This window comes from Lissotriton vulgaris, chromosome 1_1 (assembly GCF_964263255.1).
Source record: "Lissotriton vulgaris chromosome 1_1, aLisVul1.2, whole genome shotgun sequence".
In the NCBI taxonomy this organism is placed as follows: domain Eukaryota; kingdom Metazoa; phylum Chordata; class Amphibia; order Caudata; family Salamandridae; genus Lissotriton; species Lissotriton vulgaris.
The window spans coordinates 1587163147-1587183109 of NC_141685.1; the positions used below are offsets into that span (position 1 = coordinate 1587163147).

Sequence of the window (19963 nt, forward strand, 5' to 3'; positions counted from 1 at the left end):
CAGATTACAATACATGAGAAAAGCTCTAAATATATCTAGAGTGGACTATAATTTTCACAGTAACATGGAAAGGCAAAATCACTTTGCTGAAAATTATATATATGACTACAGGTTGCCACTATTATCAGAACCATCAAATCGTTATTGCTAATGAATACAACAGCCAGATGCAGGGGTTATTTTCAGAGTACTATCGTATTACAGAGGGAACTGCAGACGCTTGCATGGTCCTTTCTGAAATATGGATCACACCAGAGCTAAATGTGCATCAGTGTAACCTAAAATGGCATGTCCTTATTTGTAAGGGTATGTAGCCCCACGCAAAGGAAAAAATCCTTTGCGCACTTTTAAAGAAGTGGGCAAAGAGGGCATCAGGAGGGACACTGATTGTGCCCCACAGAGACGGTGCACCTGTTGTGAGGGGGTAAGGAATTCCAAGGAACCTTCCAGCTACCCCAGGCATCAAGTGTAGTCACTTACTGAACCTGTCTACGTGGGATCCCTGCCACACTTTGAATCAAAGGTCTTAATCGCCACCGCCAGTAAAAGGCTCACTGGCAGCTTGAAACAGCTTCGCTGCCTTTCACTAATGCACTGTTCCAAGTGTAGGTGCAGTTCATGCCTGCACTGAGTACAGCTCACTGCCAGTGATATTGCACATGACCCGTGCTTCACCCAGTGTATACACTTAAGGGTGTCCCACAGCGCAAAGTGGGTCAGCACCTTGGACCTGTATAGCACCCCATATGTTGGGTTACTGAAGATACAGAAGATAGGAAGAAGGGTTTAACAGTAATTTTTTTGATAAGCAACTTTGTTTTGACAATAAACAACACCAGCAAATCAGCATAGGACATTAAATACGGCAGCTCACAATCAACGGCACAAACTTTCATGATTTCGGAACCCTCGAGGCACAAATAGATATGCATAGAAACATCATCTGCTTGACTATCACAAAGACCCCAAGCACTTACCCCATGCCCTGCGATACTTTTTGGGACAATCTCGTGCTTCGTACATGGTTTTCTCTTGCGTAGCACACCAATCCACCCCCCTCCGCCATCTCCCCGAGCAAGGTGGATCAGGACACTTCCAGGATGCAGCTATGTCCCACTTAGCCACCACCATTGCTGTAATGAAAAATTGTTTTTCATTTCTAGACCCATCCAACCCATCAGTAATGCCAGGGAGAGAGTGCCGTGGGTTGCCAGGGACCTCCCACTCCAATATTTCTGTAAGCTGCTCCTCAATGTTGCCCCAGAACTGTGCCAGACGGGGGCAAGTCCATAACACGTGGCCACATCTGGCGCAGGAAGCACTGAGGTAAAAGCCTGCCCAGTGGAGGCGTATTGAGGTCAAGTAGTACAGTTGGACCAGAGGGAGTCTGTCTGACGCGGTAACCGTCTTCGGTGCCATGAGAGCGTCGCTCCAGTCCTCCTCCTCCAGAGTACCCACCCATTCCTCCCATTGGCTTCAAAGCCAGTCTAGCGAGGCGGGGTGTTGTTAACCAGTGTCAGGTAGATGCAGGAGATACCCCCCTTCCCCAGATCCCCCAGCATGGTCTCTGCCTCTGGAGGGCTGTATTCAGGGATCCTTGTTTCTCCTGAGATTTGTACGTGGAGGGCGTGCCATAGCTACAAATATTTGTAGAATTGTGTCGGGTGCAGGGAATACCGGGTGAGGAGGTCTTGGAAGGAGCCCACATTGAAGCTTGCCCACACATCTCCCAATTGCAAAATTTCGATAAGGTCCCACGATCTAAAGCCCTGCAACCCACTAACCTCTCGGAGCCAAGTGCCATGCCAGAGAGGCGTGCACTGAGTCAGCTTGTGCGACCAATGAGTATGGCGTAGTGCTGCCCGCCAAACCAACAGCGCCGAGCGCGTCACTTCTGGTAAGCAAGATGGAATGGACTCCCCGTACAGCAGAGATTGGATTTTGGACAATCCTAACTCGCTCAATTCAAGCCTGTAGGCCGGGTCTACAGGCTTGAATTGGGCGAGTTAGGCTTGTCCAAAATCCATCTCTGCTGTACGGGGAGTACAGCCCCCATTAAATCAGTTGTGTACAGAGAATAAGCACGTAGCCAAATAGTATAGATATAAGTGAGTCATTCCCATGCCCCCATCGAATGCAGGGAACCGATATTTCATGGCCAGACGAACTATCCCCTTCACCCAGAGGAACTTGGGAGGCCATACGGTCCAATTACTGGAACCAGGCCCTCAGAAAACAAAAGGGGGTGTTCTGAAGGACATAAAGGAACCTGGGGAGAATCATCATTTCAAACAGGGCGACTCTGCCCAGGGGATTCAGAGGTAACGTTTGCCACTTCTGAAGGTCAGCCTTGGCCTTCTTCACCAGTGGGGTAACATTATGGGACCAGCCCAGCTCAGGGAGAAGCGTCACCCATATCCCCAAGTATTTGAAGGACTGGCATCGGAGCGGTATGTTAGATTGCCAGTCGTAGCAATCTCTAGACAGGTGGAGAGGGACCTGGACTGACTTGTCGTGATTCAGCCTGAGGCCGAATGCCAGCTCAAAGGAGTGCAGAATCCGGAGGCACTGAGGGCCGGATTGGGTGGGGTCTGCCAGATAAATTAGGACATCGTCCGCATAAAAGGTGATCTTTTCAACCTCTGCGTTGGGCCACTCCCATCCTCGCATGCGTCCCTCAGACCGTATCAGGGCCGCCAGGGGTTCCATCGCCAGGGTGAAGAGCAGGGGCGAAAGGCGACAGCCCAGTCTCGTTCCCCAATGAATAGAGAAGGGTTCCAACAACACCACATTGATTAGAACTCGTGCCCGTGGATGGGCATACAGGAAGCGTACCAGATCTCGAAAATGGGAACCAAAACCCATCTCCGCGAGGACATCGACCAGATACCTACAGTTCACCGAGTCGAAGGCCTTCTTGAAGTCTACGAGGAGGATCGCAAAGTAGGGGGTGAGCAAATGACGGTGGGCCAGGGCCAGATGCAGCCTCCGGAGACAATGCCGGGTACCGCGCGTGGCATGAACCCGCATTGGTCTGGGTGAACCAACATGGATAAGTAGGGTTTCAGCAGCAGGGCGAGAATCGTGGCATACATTTTAACCTCTGTGTTGATAAGGTAAATGGGACGGTATTTTACACAACGCGGAGAGGGCTTTTGCGATTTGGGGAGAACAACGATGCTGGCCATGTCTGTCTCGGGTGGGAAGGAACCCTTTTCAATGGCCTCATCGAAAAGGTCAGCGAGGTGCGGGACGAGGATCTCACGATATAGAGCGTAATATTCCGGAGGGAGGCTATCAGGAGCCCGGGCGTTGCCCAAAGAGGTAAGGGTTATCGCCTCGACAATTAACAGTACTTTTAATTCAAAATTCAATGCATTCTCCCGGGATAGACATTGACAAACATGAATGACACATAAAAATGGAATGCATAGGTACACCCTCCTGTGCCATAAGAACAACAATAATGACTGCTCAGCTGGGAGTTAACATGAGATATTATTCAGTAGTTGCATGCAGTATAATTGGTATGGAACACATGAAATGAAGGATATACTGAAACTAAATAATGAGACATAAGGAATATGCTACTTACCAGTATGCATCTGTTCTTGGCATAGAGGGCTGCAGAGTGGTACATTATGAATAGATCGCCATCTGGTGTTGGGCTCGGATGATTGCACTTTGTTTTTCTCTTGGAGAGTCTTTTGTAGCTTGGTGACTCCTCCTTTGGTCGGTAGTGCGCATGGGCATCGGCTCCATCCTTAGATTGTTTTGCCATAGTAGGGTTAGATGGAGTAGTATGATAGAATACAGATAGGAATGCCCATGTAAGTGTATCTAAATAAGATAATGTTGGAACAGACACAGGTTTCCGGGGAGGCTGGGAGGGCATGTACCACTCTGCAGCCCTCTATGCCAAGAACAGATGCATACTGGTAAGTAGCATATTCCGTTCGAGGCATATGGGCTGCAGATGGTACATTATGAATAGACTATACAGCAGTTCTCTCCCTAGCGGTGGTCACCCGTGTCTGTTGCAACTGTCTGAAATAAAGTCTTTAATACAGCTTGTCCCACTCTAGCTTGTTGTGTTGTGTGCACATCTACACAATAGTGCTTTGTGAAGGTGTGCGGTGTAACCCAGGTAGCTGCTTTGCATATGTCATCTAGTGGAATGTTTCCCAAGAATGCCATAGATGCTCCTAGTTTACGTGTAGAGTGAGCTCTAGGAGGAACAGTTAATGTTCTCTTTGCTTTTAAGTAGCATATTTGAATACATTTTACAATCCATCTGGCAATGCCCGCTTTAGAGATGGGATTGCCCTTATGTGTAGGAGAAAACACAATAAATAGCTGTTTTGTCTTTCTGAAAGTTTGTGTTCTTTCTATATAATACAATATTGCCCTTCTGACATCCAATGTATGTAGGGCCCTTTCCGCTACCGTCTGTGGTTTTGGAAAGAAGACCGGTAATTCCACTGACTGATTGATGTGGAATGCAGAAATTACTTTTGGTAAGAATTTTGGGTTTGTTCTAAGAACCACTTTGTTTTGGTGTAACTGCATGAATGGTTCTTGAATCGTAAAAGCTTGTAACTCACTTACTCTTCTAAGTGACGTGATAGCTATGAGGAAGGCCACCTTCCATGTGAGGAATTGTATTTCACACCTATGCATAGGTTCAAATGGTGGTCCCATTAGTCTGGTAAGTACTATGTTGAGATTCCAGACTGGGGAAGGTGGTCGTCTTGGTGGAATGACTCTTTTGAGTCCCTCCATGAAAGCTTTAATTGCTGGTACTTTAAACAGGGAAAGATGTTGCCTGTTTTGTAGGTACGCCGCTATAGCTGCGAGATGAACCCTGATAGAGGTATATGCTAAGTTACATTGCTGCAAGTGTAGTAAATAGCAAATGATTTGTTTAGTGGATGCGTCCAGAGGGTTGATGTGCTTACTGTTACAGTGTATAGCAAACCTCTTCCATGTTGCTGCATAGCATGCTCTGGTGGTAGGACGTCTTGCTTGTTTAATGATTTCCATACATTCTGGTGGTAAATCTAAATATCCAAACTCTATGACCTCAGGAGCCAGATCGCTAGGTTCAATTGTTTGGGATCTGGGTGCATTATTTCTCCATGGTTCTGTGTAAGGTGCATGGGTAATAATCTTAGCTTTTGATGTGGCACCTGTGAGAGTTGTAGTAGCGTGGTGAACCACGGCTGTCTTGCCCACGTGGGTGCCACTAGTATCATTGTCATTGAGTGCTGCTGCAGTCCGAACCACTAACGGGATTAGTGGGAGAGGGGGAAAAGCGTAAGCAAATCTGTTGGACCAATTTATCCATAGTGAATTGCCCTGGGACCGGTGGTGTGGGTACCTGGATGCGATGTTTTGGCATTTTGCGTTCTGATGATTGGCAAACAGATCTATCTCTGGTTGCCCCCATCTTTGGAAGAATGGCTGCAGTATTTGGTCGTGCAGCTCCCATTCGTGTACTTATTCTGACTCTCTGCTTAGGATGTCTGCGATCTGATTTTGAACTCCTGGTAGGTGTTCTGCTAACAGATAGATCTTTTGAGGAATGGCCCATCTCCAAATGTCCTGTGCTAGTTTGGATAGTTGGAGAGAGTGTGTCCCCCCCTGTTTTTGAATATAATACATTGCAGTCATGTTGTCTGTTCTGATCAGGACTGCCTTGTTCGTTATTTGCATTTGGAAAGCTTTTAGTGCTAGAAATACTGCTAATAGTTCCAAGTAGTTGATGTGCAGTTTCTTTTGCTGCACACTCCACTTCCCCTGCACTGTGTATTTGTCCATATGCGCTCCCCATCCGGAGAGCGATGCGTCCGCTGTTAGTATCACTTGTGGAATCGGTTCTAGGAACGACCGTCCCTTGGAAATGTTTGTTGTGTTCCACCACTTCAGAGGGTGATGCGTGCGGTCGTCTACCAACACCAGATCTGTAATCTGACCTTGAGCCTGATTCCACTGTGTCGCTAGACACTCCTGTAGTGGACGCATTTGTAGTCTGGCATGTGGTATTCGCAGTATGCAGGAGGACATCATGCCTAACAGCTGCATGAACACTCGTGCTGGTAGTGAGTGTTGTGGTTGAAATCTTTGTATTAACCTGACCATTGTCTGTATCCTGATTGGATTGGGGTATGCTATGGCTCTTTCTGTGTCTATAGTAGCCCCCAGGTATTGCTGAATTTTGTTTGGTTGCAGGTGTGATTTTTTGTAGTTCACCGTAAACCCTAGGTGGTGCAGCAATTGAATCGTCTTCTGTGTGTTGTGAAGACATTCTTCTTGTGACTTGGCCTTTATTAACCAATCGTCCAAGTAGGGGAAGACATGTATTTGTTGTCTTCTTAGGTGTGCTGCCACCACAGCTAGGCATTTTGTGAACACTCTTGGTGCCGTTGTGACCCCGAACGGAAGGACTTTGAATTGATAATGTTGTCCTTCCACTACAAACCTTAGGTATTTCCTGTGGGCTTTGTGAATTGGGATATGAAAGTAAGGGTCTTTTAGATCCAGTGTAGAAAGAAAGTCCCCTTTCTTCAGTAAAGGAAGTACCTGTTGGAGCGTGACCATGTGGAAATGTTCCGAATTTATGTATGCATTGAGAGGTCTGAGGTCTAAGATTGGTCTTAGAGACCCATCTTTTTTGGGGATTAGGAAGTATAGAGAGTATACTCCTGTCCCTTGTTGATCTTTTGGAACCTTCTCTATGGCATGCTTTTGAAGCAGTGATAGTACTTCTTCTTTTAACAATGTCAGATGATCTTGACTCATTGGACGCTGTTTGGGGGGGATGTTTGGTGGGGTAGCTGTGAGTTCTAGGCAATAACCATGTTGGATAATTTGTCTCACCCACTTGTCTGATGTGATGTTTTCCCAGACAGGTAGGAACTGTGATAGATGTCCCCCGACCGGTGTTATGTGGTCTGGGGGAAGTTGTATTAAGTCACTGTTTTGGGGTTGGGGAGTTGCGGTTGTTATTATTTCCGCGGCCTCAACCCTTGTTGTTGTTACCTCTGTAACTACCTCTTGAATTACCTTTGGGTGACGTAGGTGTGAAAGAGGTGGATTGCTGATTTGTTCCTGTATTTTTTGAGCCTCCTCTATAGGTGGATCTACGAAAGGAACCCTTTTGTGTTGGCTGTTGCAATGCTCCCATTGACTTAGTCGTTTCTGTATCTTTCTTCATCTTTTCTAAGGTCTCATCTGTGCTTGAGCCAAAAAGTGTTTTCTGATCAAAGAGTTGGTTCAATAAGGATGTTTGTACTTCTTGTTTGAACCCTGAGACTCTAAGCCATGCATGTCTCCTTAACATGACACTGGTGTTGATGGATCTTGCTGCAGTGTCTGCTGCGTCTAGGGCGCACTTAATGGAAGTGTTAGTTATTATCTTTCCTTCCTGTATTAGCTGATCTGCCCTCTTCTGATGTTCTTTGGGGAGATGTGTGATGAGTTTTTCTAATTCATCCTAATGTGCCCTGTCATAACGTGCAAGTAGCGCCTGTGTATTGGCTATACGCCAGCTATTTGCCGCTTGTGATGCTACTCTCTTGCCTGATGCATCTATTAATTTTGACTCTTTATCAGGTGGAGGGGCCTCTCCTGTAGATAATGAGTTCGCTCTTTTGCGAGCGTTTGAAACTACAAGCGAGTCCAGAGGTACCTGCCCTTTGATAAATATTGGATCCTTTGGAGCCGCCTTATATTTTTTATCAATTCTGGGGTTTAACACCCTAGCCCTCACTGGGTCTTTGAATATTTCTCCTGTGTGAATGAGAAGACCCTTCAGCATAGGTAGAGTACCTGATGTTCTTTGTGCAGTAGGTAGTGTCTCTAATAGGAAGTCCTCTATTTGAGGTTCTGTATGTAGATCTACCTTATGATATTTTGCTGCCCTATTAATGAGCTGTACAAACCCTGTGTTATCATCAGGTGGTGACGGCTTTGAGGGATATAACTCTGGGTCGTTGTCATCATCTGACCCTACGTTATAATTTTCCCATGGGTCATCCTCATCTGGGATAGTGTCATCATCCCCTTGAGGTTCTCCCTCCCCTGTATCACTGTCTACATCAGACTGAGGTGTAGATGATCTTGGTGTAGAAGGTGCAGGAATATTTGGCATAGTGTGAGGAATAGGAGAAGAGGGTGTGACTTTAGGTCGAGGAGAAGTAGGAGGAGTTGTATTTGTCCCCAGTGTTCTCTTTTTTGAAGGAAGAAGTTTGTCTTCTGTCTGTTCATTCTTCCTCTTCTTCGTCACTACTTTGCCAGTTTGTGGATCGATAAACAAAATCTTTTGTTTGGGATCTGTCTGCTGCTCCTGTGTCGGTACCGAAGCCTTCGGTTCCGAAAGGTGCCTTTGTTTTCGATCGTCAATGTTCGGTGTTTTCGGCACCGAGTGTTTGCTCGATTCCGATTTTTTCGGTGTCGAGTGAGTCTTCGACGTCGAATAATGTTTCTGTTTCGACATGGAATGTTTCGATGCCGAGCTTTCCCTTGCATGGAGCTTCGGCGTCGAAGTCGATGTCGACCTCTTCTCAGATCCGACATGGTGGGAGACCGAGAGTTTCGGTTTCAGTTTCGGTTTTGTTGCCGGGCCCGAAGGCGGGTCGTCGGAAACTTTTTTATGCGGTTTGACCGGGCTCGAAGGCGGGGTCGTTACCACACGGGGTCTGTTTTTTGGTAAGGGGACGTCGTCACTCACGTTTGTTGCACGTTGAGTTCTTCGACATCCGACTCTTCCCCTTCCGACCCCGACTGATCCTCATGATCCTCTTCTTCATCGAGGTGCTGGTCTTCGAACAGCTCCGGGATCGCCTCCGACTGCATTCTGGAAACCTCGTGTCTTCGAGCTCGACGATTTCTAATCGTCGACTTGGAGGAGAATGCTGCGCAGGCTTCGCAGTCCCTGGATTCGTGTTCAGGCGATAGGCAGAGGTTGCACACCTCGTGTAGGTCCTTGTGTGGGAACTTAGCACCACACGTTGGACATTTCTTGAATGGAGTCCTTTCCATGGACTCCGGGCTTGACTACGTCGAGAAAGGCCTCCTGTTCGTCGACGTAGATCAAAGTTTTTTCTTCGATGTTGGATTCGAAACGCGCCGGAATGGAAATGAAATTGCGTTCGATAACAATACCGTCGAATTGGAAAGGGAATACGCGCCGATAAGTCACTTCTTTTCGAAGTCGATCTGGAGCGTCTCAATCCTCATCCGAACCCGATGGCGGAAAAAAACAATCTAAGGATGGAGCCGATGCCCATGCGCACTACCGACCAAAGGAGGAGTCACCAAGCTACAAAAGACTCTCCGAGAGAAAAACAAAGTGCAATCATCCGAGCCCAACACCAGATGGCGATCTATTCATAATGTACCATCTGCAGCCCACTAATTACCTCTGCATGCTTGGATGCGTAGGACTCCACTAAAGAGAACAGCAGACTTTGTTTCAATGGTGTTGTGATTAACCAAATGGTCTGCAATACTCCCCACAACAGATTTATCGACAAACAATTTTGCAATTAAATAAATGCCATTGTTGGGGATCTGCCATCCTCTGCTCTGACCACTGTCTATATTTGGCAATGGGGTTACTCCAGTGATTATTGTTATTAGTATTGTATTCACAACAACAACATTTCATTCATTTACTCCATGTTCTTTGTGGTAGATTACATTAATATGAGGTAAGTATAATCGTTAGTGTGAGTTCATGCACACAGTTGGTGGGATAAACAGATAGTATAGAGCAGTGCTTAATTTGTGCCTGTAGTTTCTGGTGCTTAGCACCAGCACTTATTTATCAGGGCTGCGTCTAGAGAAATGAGTGCCAACTAATTTCAACCACGACTACACAATGTATGTCTGTGTCACACAATAATATGTGTTCACAATCACAGTCACTCACTCTGTCTCCGTCTCTCCGAGTGCCCGCTGAGAGGCAATAATAAATCTGTGCCACTTCAGTCAGTGTTGCCTGTGGGCAGGCCACTGATTGGACTGGATTTGGTACTCTGGAGCAGCTGCAGCCATGGCAGTGTGTGTGCTGTAACCATTTTAAAACTCCATGCGGAAGGCCTGACTTTACCGTCATGAGGTACACGCGTACGAAGCACAGGCACTGGCAGTCGCATCAGACCGGCACTATTATTTGAATCAGCATATCGTGCAGTGTGTGCCGTTTACAGCAGCAGGCCTCTTATAATAAAGGCAGCAACCTTAATGTTACGTGATGTGACCCAGTAAGTAACACTGCTTTTTCTTAATCGTGGTGGTGGTTAGTACTGGATATGTTACTGTTACGTGTGTAACTGGGTTTTGTATCGCGCCAACTCACCGACAGGTCTCAAAGCGCTACTGACCAAGTACAGCAACAAAGATGGAATAAGGATATAGAGGTGTCTGATCTAGTAACCGACTATTGAGATGGGAATGCGTCTTTAAAGAGTAAGGTTTTCAAGGACTTCCTAAAGTGGAGAAGATTGGGTTCTCTGCGAAGCGCCTCCGGTAGCTTATTCCAGATGGTAGGAGCCTGAACTGAAAAAGATCTGCCTCCTTTTGTTGTTAGCTTGAAACGTGGACAGGATAGCAGAAAAGATCCGGACGATCGCAGGGCGCGCTTAGGTTCGTATATTTCGAGCCTTTCTTTTATGTAGGCTGGCGCCTGTCCGTGGATTGCTTTGTGGCAGATACACATACTCTTAAATTCGTGTGTGATGACTGACTCAGAGCCATATTGCTACCCGGGCACCATGTGCAATCCCCCAGGCCGGGAGGATGGAAGGGTGGGTGCTGGGCCAGTTTTGAAACGGGGACTGGCCTGGTTTTGTAAGATCTTTCTTACCCAGTGATGCAGAAAATCCAGATCACTGTCACTTGAAGTCTGGGTCTCTGAATAAATACCTATGGTCAAAATGAGGTTCACAGAGCGCCATTCTGTGGTAGTCACTGATCGCCTCTTGGGCACCAAAAGTGAGACATTTAAATTCTCAGAGGGAAGGGTTTGGAGCTGCTTTCCCTTCTGCATTTTTACCACTATAAATTTCCCTGGATGGTTTCCTAGACTGAGCCACCCGCTTTCCATGTCTGCCTGGCTAGGCCAGCCTCAACCTTGTGGCAAATCCTAGCTTGCCGCACGCTGGCAGCTTAGCATCAACCAAGCCCTCCCTTGCTTTCCTGTGCACATCTTGCTGCTCTGTGCTTAGTTGTCGAGTTGCTTCAATTATGCTCTTAACTGCCCCTTCTCAAATTGGGTTTCCTACAGTAGTTGTGACCCCCTCAAAAATATTCTTCCCCATACTGCACTCCCGCCAAAATAAATGCAGCAAGTGAACCCCTCTCTGAACTCTAAGCCAGTTTCATCAAGTCAACAGAATGTGACAGAAGCTGTCAGCACACTAATGAATAGCTGTCTCAGAGCAAGGTGGCCCATTGTTTCTTTCCACAGCCCTTGAGAACGTGTGCCGATAGCTGTCCATCGTATTTATTGCTCTACCATGTGCCTTGTTTTCACAAGTGTAATGTTTAAAGCTCATTGTAATTTTTAAGTTAACACATGCCGCTATATACCGACATGTCGTGTAAGCAATATTTTCATTTGTGAGCGTCATTGGTGCTTAATCATCAACACTGGCACTTTTCCTTAAGGACACATTCATTATGGTAGGCAGAAGGAGATTAAGTGATTTGCCGAGAATAATAGGATGTTGGGACGCCAAGACTTGAACCTGGTTCACAAGCTCCGAAGTAGTCAGCTCCTTGCCATTAGCTACACCCTCTCCCCTAACCATTAGTAGTTGGTTCTGTTTTAGGCAGCACTAACTGGAGAAATTGGCTGGTGCAGGACTGACTCCTGAGGAGAGCACGGCACGTTTTTTTTTTTTTTACAAATCAACCAGTGGGGTAGAGGAGATTAGTTATTGTTAGGTTGCAGGAATATCATTTCAAAGAAGGAGAGGTTGTGGTCTATGAAATGAGGTATGGTTTATTTGCAGACAGGCATGCAACACGGATTGGGCTACACTGCTAGAGAGGAGGCATGCAGAATACAAAAGTATATGAGAAGTTCTTTCTAAGATACCAAGCCATCTAAGCATGTAACAATACTGATTTTTGGTCCGTCACATGCCTTATTATGCTTTGCATGTTATCTAGCAGACAAAAAAAAATGTCAGCATATAATAAAACCAAAACGTTATCTTACACAAAATTACTCCACTTCCAAAATTAATGGTCTTCCCCTTATATGGTTCCTCTGAGAAACTATAATATAATTTAAGTGGCAAAGCAGGAAGTAAATAGTGCAAATACTTGAAACATTAAAGTATAAATCAGGGCTGGTTACGTAAAAGACATTTTATTCCAAGCTCAGCTTTTAGGCCATGACTGAAAAACAATAAAATGTAATAAAACTAAACAAACAAAAAATACGTAGACATTTTTGATACAGCTGTGTAGCACTCAAGGGCCAATATATGAACTGAAAGGTCACATAAATAGTGGTCGCAAATTGTGCAGCAACTTTTTTGAAATCTGCCTTTAATTTAGCAATGCAACCTATGCACTAATAGGCCACGTCACAACACCTTGATTCCCAAGGTCACAGAATGACCTGTGTATTGAGCATTAAAGGAGCCACTGCTACTTAAAAAATATGTTTCCTATTTCTGAACACATCATGGAGGCTGCCCAATTTCCAAGGGGTTAGACATCCTGCATGGATAGCTTCCCCTTTGTGAATGTTATCACCTCCTTTGAGTCAATAGGTGATCAATGATTTTCGACTACAACTACGGTCACAAACCATTCAAACATATTATTGAAATTAGTCTCTTCATAACGGCGATTCAGAATCTGTTTGTAAATTTATTTTGTGATTTGGAAAGGGCGTTACAAATTGTAAAAAGGGTTTAGTACTTAGTAAAATGTCATTTTGTGGTCTCACACTGCGGTTTTGCTAATCACAGGATTTGCAACCTCTAAAAACATGTCCTTAGTTTTAACTTGCAGTGATAATATGCTTTCCTCTGATTTCTATTCAAAAAGGGGGTGGTGATGAACAGAGTGTCTGAATTAAGCAGACCACTCTTACCCAGTCAAGAGATCAGGGCTTGATCCATCACCGTTATTTAGCTCACTGCATCACCCCAGTTCAGAACCTGGCTACATGCAAATTAGTCTGACCCAGTGCCTCATGGGAACAGGGCAGACCAAACTACCAAGCCAATTATTCACCGGAAAGGAGACAAGCTTCCGGGGACCAGTTTCTGGCATTTCAGCCGTCGTCGGCCCGGGTTGCTTGAATCCTGGTGGTGCAGTGAGCAAGGGACTCATGTCTGAGTATACCCTGCCACACTTGTGGTGGCCAAAAACGATTCAAAAAGGGGGTGGTGATGAACAGAGTGTCTGAATTAAGCAGACCACTCTTACCCAGTCAAGAGATCAGGGCTTGATCCATCACCGTTTTTTAGCTCACTGCATCACCCCAGTTCAGAACCTGGCTACATGCAAATTAGTCTGACCCAGTGCCTCATGGGAACAGGGCAGACCAAACTACCAAGCCAATTCTTCACCGGAAAGGAGACAAGCTTCCGGGGACCAGTTTCTGGCATTTCAGCCGTCGTCGGCCCGGCTTGCTTGAATCCTGGTGGTGCAGTGAGCAAGGGACTCATGTCTGAGTATACCCTGCCACACTTGTGGTGGCCAAAAACGATTCAAAAAGGAGGTGGTGATGAACAGAGTGTCTGAATTAAGCAGACCACTCTTACCCAGTCAAGAGATCAGGGCTTGATCCATCACTGTTATTTAGCTCACTGCATCACCACAGTTCAGAACCTGGCTACATGCAAATTAGTCTGACCCAGTGCCTCATGGGAACAGGGCAGACCAACCTACCAAGCCAATTCTTCACCGGAAAGGAGACAAGCTTCCGGGGACCAGTTTCTGGCATTTCAGCCGTCGTCGGCCCGGCTTGCTTGAATCCTGGTGGTGCAGTGAGCAAGGGACTCATGTCTGAGTATACCCTGCCACACTTGTGGTGGCCAAAAACGATTCAAAAAGGGGGTGGTGATGAACAGAGTGTCTGAATTAAGCAGACCACTCTTACCCAGTCAAGAGATCAGGGCTTGATCCATCACCGTTATTTAGCTCACTGCATCACCCCAGTTCAGAACCTGGCTACATGCAAATTAGTCTGACCCAGTGCCTCATGGGAACAGGGCAGACCAAACTACCAAGCCAATTCTTAACCGGAAAGGAGACAAGCTTCCGGGGACCAGTTTCTGGCATTTCAGCCGTCGTCGGCCCGGCTTGCTTGAATCCTGGTGGTGCAGTGAGCAAGGAACTCATGTCTGAGTATACCCTGCCACACTTGTGGTGGCCAAAAACGATTCAAAAAGGGGGGGGATACTCAGATGTGAGTCCCTTGCTCATTGCACCATCAGGATTCAAGCAAGCCAGGCCGAAGACGGTTGAAATGCCAGAAACCGGTCCCCGGAAGCATGTTTCCTTCCCAGTATAAGAATTGGCTTGGTAGTTTGGTCTGCCCTGTTCCCATGATGCACTGGGCCAGGGTCAGACTGATTTGCATATAGCCAAGTTCTGAGCTGGGATGGTGCAGTGAGCTAAAAAACGGTGATGGATCAAGCCCTGATCCTTGGACTGGGTAAGAGTGGTCTGCCTAATTCAGACACTCTGTTCATCACCACCCCCTTTTCTGAATCATTCCTCTGATTTCTGGCATCAAACTTTATTACAGAAATTTTCATTTAATAATTATGATTTATGATTCAGAATTAGAAGCAAATCATACAAACATATTCCTTTTTGTGATCATCAGTGACCAAACATTAGATAATGTATTATGGCAGACATTTATACACAAGGTTATGCAGATTCCCCAGCATGACATGAAATTAATACATATTAAGTCATAGCAAATGATGAAAATATTTCTGAGGCTATTAAAACCATTCTGCATTACTGCCCTCAGTTTTATTTTGGGAGATTTTAGAAGTCACAATGAAGAACATTTAGCAGTAATAATAGGAAGGGAAGACTCACTTGAAGAAACCTAGTCAGCAATTCAATTCCTTCGGAGTCCAACCTATAAAACAAAGGATGAATATTTAGCGACAATTAAACATTATGGGAATACAGGTGAATATTCAACATTATCGATCTTGCTCTCTTTGTCAACACCAATAGTCTTGATCATTAGCATGTTGGATGAAATGAGGTAACATTGCCTTGCAGTACCATTTGTAAAATGGCTTCCTGGGGCAATTAGTCTTCCAAGGTGGTGGCTATTATTATCTGATTGATATTCTTTTTTATCCAATTCCATAAGAACTGTGACTTAACATTAACAGTATTTTGTTTTATTTCAGGGTTTTTTTCCCCCAGCTGTATGCTTGGGATTTGTCATCAGTTAGCACCATGGTCCTTATCTTTGACATGTGGTAGGATGGAATCCTGGAAGGATTTGTTTTCAGTGACGACAAATTGTACTGGCTATTTGACAGTTGTATATCACCTCTTTGCCACTTGTCTGGCTCATGGAACTCACCCTTCTTTTCTATGTTTCAAACTCGAGAACATACATAAGGTTGAAAAACGGTAATGTTTGTGTGTATCCAAGGTGCCCTATGAGAAAGGAGAAAGTTGATGTCATGTATGAGGTTTTGAGTGTTGCTCCCGATCGTGAATATTGAAACTATGCTTGAGCATGTGTTGGGAGGAGTAATTTGAGAAGAGTCTCATTATAGGCCCCTGCATGGTCCCAATCAGTGTGCCCCAAGGCTTGTCTTTCCATAAACTATACTGTAAGACATTGTGTTGACCAGTTCAGGTACCTACATTGGTGTCTCAGCTGGGTTCCATGGACGACTAGTCTCGGGACTAAGTAAAGGTAGCAAAGAACAAAGCAGAGCACAACGGAAAACTGAAGTATCTTATGTTGAAGATAACCAGTCCAACGGTAACAAGCAGAGTATTGAGGAAAAAGTTGACACGGAAAACGCTCCAGCAGGTCTGTAACTTGAGGGTGCTCTGGACCTGTGCAGCTGGAGCAGTAGCTTCACACAGTTTTAGGCAGGAATAGTTTAACGTGTGTCAGCAGTTCGAGAGTTTGCTGTTAATTCCAACTGTTGTGTCTGCACACTTCAGGGTGAAATGAGCAGCCTGGTGTAAACAATTTACGGTCTGTAGATGCTAAGACAAGGTGTAGGGTTGTAGTTGGTCAGTAACGCTAGGGAGGATGCTTAGGCCCAAAGACGCAGTGGCACTCGCGCAGTCTTACGGAGGAATGCTTTAAACATATGATAAGTGACTTGAGAGAAAGTTGTAGATTCAGCCGATTGTGGAGTAGTGGACACATGATATCTGGTGAATTTCAGCTCTGGATGGGTACGCACGAGTCTGTAGTCACAGGTACACTGAAACCTACATCAGGATCCATAGTTGATGTTCTGGATGATTAAGAAAGTAAATGAAAAATCAATCCCAAGACTGGTATGGAGATCGAAGATAGGAAACAACAAATGTTTAGTCGCTGGAATGTTTGCGGTGTCTGAACTTCAGTTTTTGCTTAGTTCTGAATTAGGATAAGAATCTATCTGCCATATAGGCCATTATATTTCAACTCTCCCCTTCTGAGAAAACATTGAGTGATCAGGTAAACAAAACGAGAGTTATGGAGCTTTGTGGAAAATCTGAATTCTGAGTACGCCCTGACTTGTGTTCACTAGCCGCAAAATCAAAACATTTTATAAGCCCATGAGCTCCTGAATGCTGACCGTTAAGAGAAACATGAAGAGGCATGTCATGTCCCCACAACACCTAATACATTGGCAGCTGTACTCCACTGCATAGAGAAAACGTCTGGAGATGCCAAGTGCTGTGGTGTGATTAGACAGATGAAGCATGTTGGTGCCCTACTTGAAGGGACACTACTGTTAGCAGGAATTCCTAAGACAACAGCATAACATCTGTGACTAGTGGGCACTAGGAGTTATGAGTGATTAACCTGCTTCGCCACTCTTTAGAACATGCATATATAAAGATAGTAGGTTGGCTTGCATTTCGAGTCCTGATTAAAACACTGTTTGGTGCAGTGAAAAACAAGACATAAAAGAATGTTTCCTTCATACAATGCAACCATGAGAGAAAGATTTCAAAGTGCTATGATTCATTAAACTTTTGAGATCTAAAATAGTCCTTCATGCACTGAAATGCCAACAATCCAAAGGAGGAGAGGTAATACACCAAAAAGCCAATAGCATGAGATGAGAAATAACTGTCTGAGCAGAGCCACTTTGTATATTCGTCAAGCTGGACCTAAAAAGGCAGCACAATGTAGCTTTAGCAGTAAACATTAGGTAAATCATGGAATTTACTCTACTCTGACCCAATTGTTGGTCAACCTCTCTCCTACTCAGTGTAATGTGCACAGAGGACATACTGTTCATCCAAAAGCAGGGACACAAAGAAGCAAAGAAGACTGATTTAAAGCTGATGCATAAGGTAGTTTTTCCCAGCTAAGTCTAGGTATTGTTTTGATTTCCCTGCCCAGGACCACCACCATGCCTCCAATTATGTTTCCAGGCAGGGAAATGTAGTGATGGGCACACTAACACAAAATAGGCGGGGCTGCCATCACTAGGACCCTGTGGCAGAGGGGCTGTGTGGTCAGAAGTTTCTGACAATAATTAAAGTTGTTTTTTCAATTAAGGTAACTGTGATAGAAGCAGCAGAGATTTCACACTCACCTTGACATTAGCAAGCACCATGAAATCACGTTAAGGAGATGAGGTGTTAATGGAGTCTTGAAACAGAGCATGCCGAAGTATGCAATGGTGCTTCTCAGTGTGCAAACACCTACATATAGTTGAGGTAAGTGGATTTCTGAAACAACTCATATGCAGAGTTTTGGAAATATGTCAAGCATTATAGCATCTTGCTTCACTGTGTTTTCAGTTGTTTATTTTGCAGCATTGATTATAAAATTGTGAACTCTCCTTATGAAATACCGACAGTGGTATGAAATGCCTTGAGACCGACATTTCAACAATTCTAAATATATAATAGTTTTTATGCAATCAACATTCAAATAGCACAGGAGACTATTCATTTGACGGATAAACTCATACTGAACGACTGTATTAAAGAACACTGAAGTACGCAATTGATGATAACAAAAATCCGTGAGGCGGTTTTGCTGAGCCGTTTTTCTCGGTTTTGCTGTGAGGTTTTTCTCACCAGCAATGATTAACTTGAACGGCCAGAAGGAGGAAACTTCTTGTCTGTAACATATATACTATGAACCTAGTGCCGAACCCCACTAAGTGCCATACTTAGAGGCATCGTGCCGATAAGAATATGTTTGCCTTTTCAGAACTAATACTCGCAGTGTGACCTACTCCAGCAGCTCCTGTAAATAAGAGTCTAGGTTCGATTTTGAAATCATTATTTCATCTTTCCTTCTGTTCTTACGTTGTTTAACTTAACAGCCTTCATTTACACTATATAGGGCCATATGTAGGTGGGCTAATACCGGTCAGTAACGTCCGAAAATCGGTAAATTTCCTGTTACCGACCGGTATTTAGCCCATTACGATGTAGGAGGCTGGATCTAAGGATTCGGTAATTTACCAATTCATTATTTTAAGGAATCGGTAAAAATACTGATTCCTTAAAATTACCGAATCCTTAAATCCTATGTAGGGAGCACTCAAGTGAGTGCATTTTTGGTTTAAGGATTCGTTATTTACCACCAACTACAAGTTGGTGGTAAATACCGAATACCTTTAAAAAAGCAATTTTGCGCTTTTTTATAAGTGCCATGTGCCAGACATACATGCCCTTATGACATATATGTGCGCCACATGTGCATACATGCACGATTCAGGGGTGCAACAGGGTGTCAATGTGACACCCTGCCACCCTTGAATATGCTCCCCCTATTACTGATTCGGTATTTACTGAATCGGTAATAGTGACTGGCTTCCCATTCATAGGAATGAATGGGAAGGTATTCCTTATTACCGACTCGGTAAATACCGAATTGGTAATAACTAACATTACCGAATCGGTAAAATTTACCTATTTTTTACCTATATTATATTTACCGATTCTCAAATACCGAATCGGTAAAATTCAGTATTTAAGAATCAGTAAATAGATATTACCTACATCTGGCCCATAGTCTCTATTTTCCCTTCTTTTAATGTAAAGAACCGACACAGCGTAGGGTGCATGAGCACTATATAAATCTCTTAAATAAATTAACTGTCAGAAGCCTCAACAATGTCATCCAGAGGATGTGCATATCACCTTTTTCAAGTAAGATTATTGTCTGACAGGGGAAACGGCCACTACAACGTGGCACTTTCCATGAATAACCTTAACCACGCATGCATTACAACACATGCATGGTTAACACGAATAGCCTGTACCTCGCATACCTTTACTACGAGATACGTAGTAAAGGCATGTGTGGTAAAGGTTACAATTAAAAAAGGGGGCTTAGGGGGACTACCCCCCCCCCCAAAAAAATGGGTGCGAAACGATAAGGGGGTTTGGGGGGTCTCCCCCCCAAAAAAACACCTGATAAAGTCGAGATGTGGAGGCAATCAGGAGGCAATCGGCATTGTTAGAGGAAACTGCACTTCAGTGTCCTCTTTAGGACGGGCAACGTGAACTCCGGAGATCATAGAGAATAGACGATAGACAAGACGACGTGGAGAGGTGAGGAGAATTTTAGAATAAAAAAAAAAAAAAGAAGAGGGGTGCAATTTTATGGTTAAGGGGAGGGGTATTTGTAAGAAGGGTTTAGGGGTGGGTGGAATAACCTTTACCAAGAATATGCCCTTACAATGCATAAATTTACAACACAAATTGTTGTAAAAGTATGCGTGGTAAAGGAATATTCGTGGTAAAG

At 44.7% G+C, this 19963-nt stretch overlaps 1 protein-coding gene across 2 annotated transcripts in view; it reads right to left on the reverse strand.

The window, feature by feature from the left end:
- The window catches only part of CDK17 (cyclin dependent kinase 17), a 574256-nt gene that overhangs the window by 15067 nt on the left and 539226 nt on the right, over positions 1–19963 (reverse strand). For both annotated transcript variants that reach the window (XM_086918156.1, XM_086918151.1), the window contains exon 15: positions 15088–15130. In XM_086918156.1, the coding sequence (XP_086774282.1) occupies positions 15088–15130 (43 nt within the window). The remainder of the gene's footprint in view (positions 1–15087; positions 15131–19963) is intronic.